Source organism: Phaenicophaeus curvirostris, chromosome 9, assembly GCF_032191515.1.
Source record: "Phaenicophaeus curvirostris isolate KB17595 chromosome 9, BPBGC_Pcur_1.0, whole genome shotgun sequence".
NCBI lineage: Eukaryota > Metazoa > Chordata > Aves > Cuculiformes > Cuculidae > Phaenicophaeus > Phaenicophaeus curvirostris.
Window position 1 is genome coordinate 17,749,722 of NC_091400.1, and position 13,459 is coordinate 17,763,180.

Here is a 13,459-nt window from a genome sequence, read left to right on the forward strand (position 1 = left end):
GATAACTGATCGCTTAGATGCTGTGCAGAAACATGAAGCTTTGGAATAGATAGCCCTTATTCCAGTAATCCTTTTCCTGGACATGACTTCTAGTCAGTTCCACAGGCAAGGGAGTGCTTTAATCGCCAATGGGAGAGCTTCAAAACTAGCAAAGGCATTCAGATTTCTTTTCCTACTCATGGCATCATTGGATAGAGAGTAGTCTAACTCAGTCCCTCAAGCTGAACAATGGTCATTGTGTGCTATGTAGTCTGTAAGCCAAGACTCACTATTGTACTTTGATATACGTTTCCTCTAGTCTGACTTTTTTAAAAATTATCTGATCACCTTCTGCCATTTTGTGACCAAAGACACAAAAAGATGGTGTCTCTAGTACAAGGCTTTTCTGTATTTAATGTTGACTTCATAAAGGCTTTCTTTTTCTGGTTTGACAGATGTTGGTGTATTCCTTAGGAATGACCCTCTATTGGTCAGCTGACTACCAGGTTCCACCCAACCAGGCCAGTAACACAAACATTTTTGTTTCTTTTATTCTGTCTTATATTGATAGGTTCAAAGATTCAAAGGCATGATCTGAAGTCTCACTAAGAAGGGCTTTATATTTTGGACCACTAGAAGGAAATGGAAAGCCTCTATCACAGTCCAGACTGCATGAAAAATACTAGTTCATCCAAATCAGGAATTTAGTTAGGCCTTACGTTTATTTCTATTTATTTTCCTTTTTCTTCAAAAACCAGAATTGTTCCCATTAAGATGAATCCTACCTTGCTTTTAAGAGTAGAAGATTATTTATTTCAAGATTGTAATAAGAAAGAGGCTGCCCAGGGAAGTGGAACCTTCCCTGGAGGTATTTAGAAGATGTGTAGGTGGGGCACTTGGGGCACTTGGGGCACTTGGCAGTGCTAGGTGAAGGACTAGGACTCAATGAACTTAAAGGTCTTAATTCAATTATTCTAAGGAAGGGCTAAAAGAAAAACATTGTGTTGCATGCTTGTGATGCTCTGCAATGCTGGAATAAAACTTAATAACTCTCCCTATTTCTGAGCAAATTATGCCAGAATTTCTGCTAGTTGAAATTTTGCACTACTTGCTTACACAGAATCCTTTCAAAGGTTTGTAGCACCCATTTTGTTTCATTTCTAAATCTGTGCTTTTGATTACGTTTTTGATTTTGTAAGCACAAGCTTTTAGTAGATTTAACCTTCCTTTCATGGCTACACATGTTTTAAGAGAAAAGGCTCTGTAACATAAATGACTCTAAAGTTCAAGTATCTGGTCTCTACGGCAACAGTTTTGGCTGGTATAACTCCCACCTTTTTGAAGCTAATGCTGCTACATGTCTCACTTGCATGCATCTTTAAGATTCACAGTCTAGTTAACAAAGCTGTGGAGCAGACTGAGCTGGTGTCTGTCACAAAGAAGCCCCTATACAGGCTGATGACCCTCCTTGCAGATGCTAGCTACATCCAAGGCCATCCTGGATCCTCTTAGAGGCTCCATTTAGAGCTGTTATGCTGCCTATCTGGAATTTCCCAAAGTCTAAATGAACTCAGTTCCCATTTCTCACCCAGGGTGAAAGGCTTCCAGAAATTCTTGGCCCCAGTTTACACAAGATTTCAGACCACTAAGAGATGTCATTTAACCTTACCTCCATTTTGACTCAGTCCCTCCAGCTGAGTGACCAACTACACACGCTCTTGCTGACACTATGTGAAGATCTGCCACATAAAAGACTTCCTCCTGAATCAATTTTGGAAGCATGTGAGGCACATCAGAAAGAATATGCTTCCTTACCAGCAAATATGTACATCAAGAAAATGGTCCAGTTTGCTGTGGGAAGTGTCAGTGAGGTAGGTACTACTCCCATACTCTAACCATCTTCTTTACTTTGGTGAGAGATGTTAGCAGCAACATAGGATACAGGTGACCAATTGCCTGCAATTAATGCTTGTACAAAGGAAATGGGGTTTAGTTCTAGCCTTCTAAACAGGAAATTGAGTGGGATGTGTACAAGCAAATAAGGCAATGAAGGCATCTCTCACACCATTCTTATACTCCTGGGAAATGATATGCAAATAGTATCTTCATTTCTTTTGTTAATACTGAAGTGATCATAACCTTTACAGAAACTTCATATTGGCCAAAGCAAAGGACTTTACGCAAGAGAAAAGATTTCCCCAATGCCACTCTGGTTTCAGACTTTGTTTGTGAAATTCAAAGAAATCACATTTACATCATATTGAGAATTTCATCATCCTTGAGTGGGACTAAACATTTGTCGTGCAATCAAGCCTGACCACATGAAGTTTTTAATAAACGAGCACCTGAGCCTTTTTCAAGATTCAAAATATCAACCAATATCTTTGTTGAAAAGCTGAATGAAACTGGAAGAAAACACTCTGCAAATATTTTTTTTTCTGTATCAACCAGTATTCATTACCATTCTGAGATGACCTTTTCCCTTGCACTCTCTCTTACTCTATTACCCACTGTAACAGAGGGTGTGCCCTCTTAAACACAGCTAGCATGAGAGCATAAAGCCACCAAAACTCAATACTGCTTTGTGCTAATCTGAGATGAAGTGGCTTATGCCAAACAAATCAGCAGCCTCTGACAGGCAGAGGACAAGGATCACTTCAGTATGAGAGTCTGAAGTTCACATGTTATATGACATTGACTTGCAGTACTGCTGTCTTCTAGGTAGAGCGGGTAGTTACTGACGACAGCTCAGCCTCTCAGCTTAACAGAAGTCATGTGATAAGGAAAAGACTGCATGAGAAAATATTGGACACTTCACCACTGTCTTCCCAGATGAATTTTAATGAAGGTAAAGAAAGACTTATAATCTGAACTGTCTAATAAGGATACAGCCAGCCTTTTCTGAGTCTTTCCCAAGCTAGGCAAACTGATTAATTTCATGCTGTAGTGATTAGATGTACTGCTGAATGAGATATTTATTGCTTTACATATAAATGACTTCATAATGGAAAGACTCTGAGGCAAGTCAACAAGGTTTCTGTTCTTCATTCCTCAAAGGACAGCAGTTTGAAGGCTGTGAAGCAACGATAACGAATCAGCTTGCACAGATTCAACTCCTAAAGCACTTTGCATAAAATCCGTGCATATAAAACAAAACTACTTTCAAAACTGTGTTTGTAACATGGATAGTCCAGTGAATTTTTGAAGGTAGAGTGGAATTCCATAAAGTTATCTTGTTGTCATTAAGGAATATATATTCGTCTTTCCTACTTGATTATTCAAGCAAATATTCACTTTTTTTTATTATTTTAGCTATTTTTCTGTTCTAGACATTTTTTATAAATTCCTACATGGATTGCAGGAGTGATTTCAAGACACAAAGCCAGATCCTGCTCACTATATAAATAAACGAGCATATACTAATTTCACATTTCATTTGACCAAGGTCAAGATTTTATTATCTCTGAGAGTAATTCTCTAACTGTAACTAACTGTGGACTTCAGGTTCAGATAGTTCTTTTTTCTAGTCTCTCTCTGGTGCTGTTCACTTCAACAGAAATCTCTGATTTGGGGGCAAATGGAAGGTTGGCTTAAGCTATGCAGCCGCTTTTTTTTTTTTTTGACATGCTCAACATCGGGCATATGAAGAATCCAGTTCCTATTCAGCAAATCAGATATAAGTTCCATTAACTTCACCTAGAATTAAATATGCTGAAATAACCATGGAATATTCCTAATATGTATTATTGGTCATAAGAAAAGGAGATTCTTCTGAAAACGTAGACAAACCATGCCTTGAATCATATTGATTCACTTATTCATTCAGAAACTGAGCTTACAGAGTCAAACCGGTGCATGAACTGGTGAAAACTGCTGCTGCTAAAAGAGATGGTCTCAACTTCAATCTCCTATTAGCCACAGGTTCCTGGCATTTCCCTTCTATTGAATCTAGTGATTATGTATCTGTGGTGATCTCTGTGTTTTCTAGGGATTCAGGTCACATAGCTTACACTTGCTTAAGGGCTTTAATGAATCAGGATGTCAATTACATTGAGAATGTGTGAGAAACACTTTTCAAAGCAACGTTCTACTTCTTTTTTTTTTTTTTTTTAATTTGAACTTATCACCTTCAGAGATTCTGGAAAAAGACAAGAGACAATGCAATCAAAGTAAATTCAGGGTGGGGTGCAACAGAAGTACGTACTTCCTAATGACTTAGGATCACCCCTTAGTGGAATTTCTGCCACCAACTGGGCCAGTGAATTGTGTCTGGGCACTGTCTATCCAGCACACAGAAAGAATACTTTATAGCTGAAGGGTTTGAGCGTCTGAATATAAGGAAGGGGAACTTTACAGGTTATCTGCACTTGGCCACCTTTCAGCTAAACATGCAGAATGGAATTATTATATTAGATTTGTTTTATTCAGAATGGTCGAGGAGAACTCTAAGAATTATTTTGGGTCAGAATAAGATTATGAAAGTGAAAGCATGAAGTTACAAAGCTTTCCTTGGTCCTTAAGGAATTGAAGTCAGGATTAGAAGACAGAAAGACATGGTCTGTATAAAAATTCACCGTATTTCCTTTCTTTTTCCAGACAAAGGGTCCAGATTAATGAATTACAGTTGGTCAACAGAAGATTACAGACAACTCTCTGTGGACTACAGTGACTCTAATAGTATTTCTGAAAGTGCATCTTTGATACTTTCTAACCAAGGACACAGGAAAGGTAAGATTTTCCTGAAAGATTACATTTATGAATTATGTACTCATCTTTTTTGTTCCCTGAAATGTGAGAGTACCCATATATGGTCAGGTAATAGGCACTCCCATGCACTTGTTGTTACTTGAATTAGGGAGGTGTACTTGTGCTAAGCTGCAGAGAAAGATCCCCTTATCCTGGATTCCTTCTTACTGGTGTCCTACTGTAAAGCAATATATTGCCTGGTTACCACACAGCACGATCATCTCTTTCTTGTTTTTTGCCACCTTTGTCAGGTGAAGCTATTCAGCAGATCACAGACATGTTTCTAATAACATGTTTTTGACACATGGGGTTTTAAAACAGATGAGAAACAGTGGAGCCACTGTAAAAATGAGTATGATGGACAAAGTCAAGATGGCAGCACTGGTATCAGTTGAATCTCTGAATAATAGCTGGGACTTAAGTGGTGGGGATTAATATTTCTTCAAGCCCATTTAAAAACAAAGTGATTAATTCTGATATCTAAAGGAAAAAACCTCCAACAAATAACTCTTTGTTTTCTTTTTATTTTAGTCCTAAAGCCATTGTGTATTTCCTGCTCAGAGTGTTAGGGGTTTTTTTGCTAAATGTCAGGTTGCAATGCTGCTTTTCTGATTTACTTTGTATATATCACAGTTGGAATCTTAGCTCCACTTTCAATCCCTTTATGGCAGGAACAGCACTAAAGAAACTGGTGGGGAGAGAATCCATTTAGTGAACACTCTATGGCAGACATCAGTCAGGGTCCTTTCCAAGCCACTTAAATCACAGTATAGGGTGGTACTATAATGAAAAGAGGAGAATTCAGCAGGAAGGGGAGTACTGCTCTGCATTTGTATTGTCCTGTTGAAATTTAAATCTGAGGTAGGGGCACTTAGGATGTGCACACTGCCCAAGAGCAAATAGTTCCTGCTGACAAATATCATCAGAGCCTCCTAAAGAAAACAAGTTTACCATGCCAGCTGCCCGTTTTAGACTCCTGTCCATTTCTGTTCTCCATTCCACAGTTACCCACCATCCCATCTGCTTTCAACTTTTTCCTCCATCCTGCCTTGGGCACTTATCCTGAGTTTTCAGATGTAGCAGTGGAAGTTTACTTCTGTATTTCAGAGTTTACTTCCTCCTTCTATAAGCCTTCACGAGAAATGAAGTACTAGGTCCTCCTGTGGCATGGACACACAAGTGCTCTATAAGCACGTGTGGTTTTTTTATTTCAGAAATTTCTTCCTTAAGAAAATAGCCCTAGCATCCACTACACCAGTTACAATGCAACAAGGTATGCATACTGACTGGTTAGTTCATTAATGTCATAAATAATGTAAAACTGTTGAGTATCCTTTCTTTATTCACTGGTAAGCATTAATTTGAGTTTATACTACCCAGCTTCTTATTGTCACGATATTCGTAGGAACATATTACCCAGGCTCTTCCAAATTTGAAAGGTTTAAAATTTACTTGGCAAAAATGAAAGGCATAGAGTATGATCTCAAGGGACTAATTTCTCTAGGAAAGATGCACACTACATTATCACAAGTCTGCCAGGAGATAACTCGCATAGGGAAAGCAAATCCATCCTGGGGAAAAAAACCAAAGCATAATAGCCTCTCAGCCCCAAGGATGAGGAAAGTGAGGTTGCTCATACAACTGCTGTTGATACAGACCTCCTGAAAGGCACTGCTTTTCTGATTATCCAGAATTGCAATCAATATCAGCAGTAATAAAAACTCAAGACTGCAGCTGCTCCCTGTGTGATGCATATGTGTCAGTCACATACCTAGTGGCATATAATGAAAGTAAACTCAGGAGCCTGTTTTTTAAGTTCACTTTAAAAAAATATTGGTCATAAACTTGACAAAAGCTCATTCCAGTGCATTTGTGCCTGTCTCAGTTCTCACTGAAACATTTTTAACTGTTTGTACTCAGCTAAAAATACAGAAGAGAACACAGAACGTGAGAGCTTTTTTGCTGCAGATGTTCTTTCATGAAAATGCATTCTTCTCTGAACAGAAATATTACCATCTAATAGAGCACCATCATCTCAACGGAAATTGAGATCTCTGTGCAGACTGTACTTCAGAAGCTCATTTAACATATTAGAAATTAGTCATCTACATGATCAACTTTTTTACGAGCCGCACGTTTGTTAAACATCAGGAATGTGTTGGATTTGTGATCAAAGCGTGGCAGTCTGGCCACTGAAACTAGCCAACTTGTCCCACTGCCATAACTGCTAGGACAGAAAAACTTACAGGACTTTTATGTGCATGTCAAAGTATTTTTATACAATTATGTGAAACCTATAATGTAAGCAGAGAATTTTGCAAGGCATCCTTATTAAAAAGCATGTAGTTTCAGAACACAGGACTGAATCTCAATTTTGGTAACTAGCCCCAAGTAGTTGGCTTATCTCAAATTTCACGTTTTGTCACTACCATCTGCAGCTTGATAAAACATGTTTATGCATATTTTAGCAATGCGGCTATAGATTTGCTAGATTTTAAAGTGGCAGTTAGTGTTTAGTATATTAGAATTCAATGTCATGTTTTCAGGTTAGAATTCAGAGTAATGTCTCAGGGTGTAGTATTTTATCTGGAAATCAAGCTGACCTAAAAGATTGCTTCCACACAGCTCATTTTATCACCTCTATCATTCCGCTTATGTAATAGTTTGATATGCAGTTCTTCAAATAAGAACAATTATATGATCCAAGTGTAGAAAAATGTAACCTTCTCACCTTACCCTAAAGGATTTAAAACATCTCTGCTGCTAGAAGAAATGCTCATGGAACTACCACTTGCATCGCCCTTTCTGGATCTACCTATAAATTACAGCCTTCATGTATTTGGACAAAGCAATGTCTTTCCTTTCTGTAGCAGCAGAGAAAGCCGAAGGTGAAAAATTATACAAATCTTATTTGCTAATGACTCACAAACCATCCTATATTCCCACCAGATTTTTATGATGTGAAAAGATTTAGAATATAATTAATGTGGCAAATAGCCAGTGGAATATTTACAAACAGTTTTTATTTCAGTGATTTTATATCATACTCTGATTAAGCCACAAAAGCCTAATTTTATGCCTGGAAATAGAAGAATAAAGAATAGTAGGGGTAATTTCTGAAGAGCAAAAGCTGTTTCATAAATTACTCCTACACATATGGAAATAACAGCCACCGTACCTACACAGCTATTTTCCAAATTATATTCACATGAAGAGTTATGAAGAAGAAGTAACAATAACTACAGACGTAGGAATACTGCTGGTGTTGAATTCACTTAGTCTTGTAAAATAGCTATTTATCATGTCCCAGCAAGGACACAAGAGAGGAAGTGGCCAGTTTAAATTTCCTCTTTGCTGTCCCAAGGTCTAATGCTGAGTGCTGCTACAATTGCTTCAATTGTGACATTTCCTTTGTTCATTTCAGGCAAAGTTCCACAGACACACAGGTCAAGGGAACCCACCCTTAGTGGGTCAAGGACGCAAAGTAGCTACAAGCTCTTCATAAACAGGTAACCAAAACTCATATTCCTAAAAGACAGAAGCTGTATTATTACTAGGTGAAGCAGACAAATAGTGTGGCAATGTAATTATCAGAAAATGCCGGGATCACCATCTGAACCTATTTTGAGAATAGATATTGTTTATGTGGAATTAAAGTGTGCCTAGGCTTGATTTGGTGCCAAGCAAACTTTGGTGCCAAGTTTGCTTGGCACAAATGCTCTAGTTAAATGGAGCTTGGGCACTTAATCCATAGAAAACAGGAAAATTGGAGTTTTCCACCTTTACTCTTCACCACTGGGTCCTGCCAGATGTGACTGGCCTCCCAGAAGAGCTGGCCCTGGCGTATCTCTGACAGAATCAGACAGGTGAGCAGCAATAGCTCACTGTGACTGAAATAACTGGGAAGCAGCTCCACAGAGAGTGTGGAAGGGAAAAACCTGTTGAGAAGGTATGAACATTCATTGCTTTTACTGACAAGGCATACTGCAGGGTACGTATTTGTCTACATTCAGATTTTGGATCTGGTCTTGCCTCGTTGTTACATTAGCAGAAGCCTGATGTGTTCTGGAGTGTTTATGACAGATATGTATATGATCCATCATATTCAGTGGATTACTTGCATTTCCATCTCAGTTGTTAGATTGATTTGTCTCACTTGTGCCAATCATATTCAGTCCTATGCAGCCACTTCACCAAAGAGTTATAGGTAACTCAGGGACACAAGTAATAAAGACCTCTGCTCTGTCATGGGGATTAGCCTCATTTCAGCCATGGCATGTACAGCAGCCCTGTACAGAGAGAATGAAAGCTGAGAACTGTACAACTGAAACTAAGTCCTTTTCAAAAGTCAGGGAAACATCATTGCTACCAAACAAAACTTTTCTACGCTGAGTGCTAGCATAGAACAGCTGTAATTATAGCTGTTTCCAAATGAAGGAGAAATTTAAGTAACGTTAGCCTCTAGGCACTACAAAGACCAGAATCTCATAGTTAAGCACCATGTAATCCCTACAGGCACCCCATTTAAATTGAGTTCTTGACCCAGTTAAACAGGAGTTTCTTCTTTTAACCATGACACCAGTAATTCAGGCCTACAGGAAATGCTCAGTTTAGATTAACTAACTCCTAATTAAATGTATCCCAAGTAAACAGCTTGAACTTCCCAATAAATCAGCAATGAAAATCTGAATAATGTGAGATACCCCAGAACAGCTCTAAACCTGCAATAAGAAAGAACTACAAGCAGGTTGCAGGATGGTGGCAGCCTTTATGAAGAAAGAACTCTATATCTACCTGTCTAACTACACACACATATTTATATGTGTGGATACAGACATCTATATATGCATCACAATGCATATGGCAACAGTATCAACATTAAAATATTTATTTACCAAGTATTTTGGAGCAATTGCCATGCCTCTGCCTGCCAACCTGGGCACCATCTTGATACCCTTGATCTAAAATCATGCTGCCAAGAAAATGTTCCCCTCCTCTGCTGAAAGATGCAGTATCTCCTCCAAAATTCCTGCAAGCTGTTTCCCATAGAACTTCAGGGACTGTAAACCCCACTTTTGGTTGTAAGCATCTGCAACTGAATTTCTACCAAGGTCGCCATCTTATTGTAAATATCACAACAGTGGAGTTGAAATAATTAATTTGGAAACCACCCGTTTCCCATACAGGAGGATAACTGACACAAAACAGTGATGGGTCTACTATCTATAAAGCTTAGTAATGTCATCATGTTCACTGCAGCCCAACTGAAATAATTTACATCTCATAAAGTTAAGCTTATATGCAGGGCTATGGCCCACAGATAAAGAAGACACAGTTGTCAAGTCTGGCATCTCTCACCTTGCAAGACTAACAACAGGAAGTGTTTTCCACAGGAAGATAAAGACTTCTTAATACAGCATCTTGAGTTTTGAGCTAATAGTATTTCATACCCACAAAACTCACTTCAGGACATTTTTAGGCACATTTCTTAGTTAAAAGTTGATCTCTTAGTTAAAAGTTAAAAAGGCTGTACTGACAGAAACAAAAGTATCTGATATCATTATAGACAGAGGAACGCAAACTAGGATAGGGTAGGGTAGGGTAGGGTAGGGTAGGGTAGGGTAGTTCATCTAGTCCAATTGGCTGACTACTGCAGGGCTAACCAAAAGTTAAGGCATATTGCAAGTTAAGGCATTGTCCAAATGTCTTTTAAACACTGAAAGGCCTGGGGCATCGACCACCTCTCTAGGAAGCCTGTCGCAGTGTCTGTCCACCTTTCTCAGTAAATATATGCTTCCTAATATCAAGTCTACACCTCCTCTGACACAGCTTTGAACCATTCCCATGTGTACTGTCAGTTGATACCAGAGAGAAGAGATGAACAACTACTCCAGTAAATTTGTTAAAAACCTTTTGAAACTTCCTGAGCAGTTCCCTGAAGCAGCTCTGCAACATGCAAAATAAAAGGATAAAACTTTGGGAGAACAAAAAATCTTCCATGTGAGTCTGACATTTGTTAAAAATAAAATTAACAAAAATATCCTCAACAAAACCTTTCCTTCTATACCGCATAATAATTCTTTCCTCAACAATAAGAGTATATATTATATTTTAATTTTATTCTAACCATACAAATGTCTGCTCAAGAGGAAGACACCATTAATTTACATGTTAAAACTAGAGCAAATGTTGGGGTTTTCTGAAGTTTTTTTTTTTGTTTAGAAAATGAGAAATAAAGAATTAATCCTGTAGACTTCTCAGAAAGGCATGGAGCTAAATTCTTTGCCTATTGGCTTCACCAGAATTAAACCAGCTAGATCCATCTCACCAAATGAAAAAGACAACTGTTACTGAATTACAGCATAGTTTAAATTTATTTATAAAGGGCATCAGTGATATTAATATTTTTTTCTTTTTCTGAAAATAAACATCTAGCAACTTATAACTGATATTGCCCTGGATTTCATAGTATTCTGTCAGTCAATGTACCTTAAGCTCTTTGTCCTCAAGTCTGTGTTGTTTTGATTGCATTCTATATGTATTACGAACTACAGCATTTCCTTTAAAGGTCGGTCAGTGCTGTCGAAGAAATCCCTGGTGGAACTCAGAAGAACAGCAGACAGAATGTGCTAAGTTTAGGTTCCACCTTCTCTGTGTCTACAAAGGACTACACAGCAGCTGCTGCATCACAGAAATGTTTGTTCCACAGGAAGGAAAAGGTGACTAATGAAAAATATAAGTATCATTAAAGAGAAATCTCTCATTCAGTTGTCATTTGCTAGTGACATGCATATTATCTACTGAGTCATCTCATTAGATGAGTATTTTAAATTGACAGGCTCCAAATCAGGCATGTTCCAGTTCTGATAACTCAAAACTGAAGGCAGTGAAAGCCCTTGCCCATAAAGACTAAGCAAAAGTTTATAATCAGACCCTCTCTACATATGTGATTTCTGTAAGCATCAGACACCACATGGACTGTTCACCAACCATTCTGACAGGAGCTTCAGAACAGCAATAACATTTACAGAGACACCAAACCGAAACCCTTGCTGGTCAAAGGACTTAACCTGTTGTTACAGTGTACACCTGGACAGAAAGCATAGAGTAGCACTGAGTATTGCAAACTAGTAGTTTACCTATGGGACTATTTCTAGTTGCTGATTTGTTGTAGGACTCTGGGAAGGATAATTTTTCTTTGGCACTCACAAAATCCAGAAAGAACTGAATCACAGAAAACTCCTCAATGCTGCTGCCCATGGAGCTTTCTGTCATAGAAGGGACAGGTTCCAGGCTAGTGTGTCCTTTCACCTGTTCCCCGACTGACTGAACACAGAACATTGATCAAGAGTTTCAGTTAGGCACTTTAGAAAATTACCTTTTTATATATAAATTTAGTATTAAATTTTGTTCTTATGATTTTTGCTGGGATAATAATTAAGTTCTGCAGAAGGAGTCCAGGAACTGTTGGAACAAAGTGCAAGTCCCTCTTTATATGTGATACAAAATTGCATTGGCTGTTGGCAGAAGAATACTAGTACTTTGAAACAAATCATAAATTCAGAAACCATAAATTTTCTCAAAAAAAAAATCTAAATGGCTAAAGGTACTAAGTCATGAAGAATGGTTGGAAGGATCCACACCTTACCACTTACAGACATTTAGTTATTTCTGTCTGCTTCAAAGATCTGAAATCACAAAGGAACCAGAAAAAAAAAATCAACAGTATGCGGAATTCGTTGAGGTGGATGCTCAGAACAAATAAAAGCATCTTGTCCTATTAAAGTTTGTTGAAATTAAAGCAAAAGAGTACAATGTCTGTTAATAAGAAATATCAATCAGCCTTCATTACAGGGAAGAAAGCAGGTCTGCACTATGGAAGCTAGGCTTACACACAGATACATAGACACCACTATGATTTCATACATCTGTGATTGTCCTCTAGTAACTTGGGAATCAAATGGGAAAAGGTCTTAGGAGAAATTAAGTTTCTGTAAGTGTTGTGAAAACAGGTGCCTTGTAAAGTAAATGGATCTTAGTTAAGTGCCTTTACAGAGGAAAAGGCTTCATCATGAGCTTACCCTTATTAGACCCCAGAGAGTTCACACAGGAGAGTGCCCAAATAGTGAAATCTTCAATCGGCATTTGTGCCTTACTAGTCACCAGAGTAACTTAGCTACAGTATACAGATCAACAGAAATATGTTTTGTTGGTACAGGTGTTTGGGATCTTCAGTACATTATGGAGACATTTATTACATTTCTGTCCTTACAGTTTTCAGGTCCAGAATTTATTATTTTGTCTAATGAACCACCAGTGACCATACAGCTGCCTGGATCAATTGTGGTAAGTACAAGCATTAACAATTTAGACCTAATCTGGTACCCTATTAGTTGAGGCTCTTTGCAAGATGCATCTGAGTCCCAACCCAGTATTTTTGCCACATCCTCCTCCCAAACTGAGTTAGGGTTCATGCGAAGGTATTGAGGCTTGAAAGGAGGTCCTTTAATTCTCTGTGCTACATAGGTATTTCTGTTGGTGAAAATAGCTTAATTCATCCTTCTCAGCTAAGAATACTCACTTTTGCACAAGACTTTTCAGATAAAGATTATAAAGCAGATAAGCAATGTGACATCTAGTGCCAAAATATCAGACTCCTGAAGTTTGAAGGCACATCACCTACCTTTCATTAATGCAAGGTAAAAGGCTGACAGTGTACAGCAGTAAAAATGAG

General features: G+C 38.2%; 1 protein-coding gene across 1 annotated transcript in view; it reads left to right on the forward strand.

Moving 5' to 3' along the window:
* FRMPD2 (FERM and PDZ domain containing 2) overlaps window positions 1-13,459 on the forward strand; it is a 49,691-nt gene that overhangs the window by 11,956 nt on the left and 24,276 nt on the right. Inside the window, exons 4-10 of the mRNA XM_069864143.1 lie at window positions 435-500; window positions 1,665-1,850; window positions 2,701-2,827; window positions 4,576-4,707; window positions 8,150-8,234; window positions 11,294-11,444; window positions 13,000-13,071. Coding sequence (XP_069720244.1) covers window positions 435-500; window positions 1,665-1,850; window positions 2,701-2,827; window positions 4,576-4,707; window positions 8,150-8,234; window positions 11,294-11,444; window positions 13,000-13,071 — 819 coding nt within the window. The remainder of the gene's footprint in view (window positions 1-434; window positions 501-1,664; window positions 1,851-2,700; window positions 2,828-4,575; window positions 4,708-8,149; window positions 8,235-11,293; window positions 11,445-12,999; window positions 13,072-13,459) is intronic.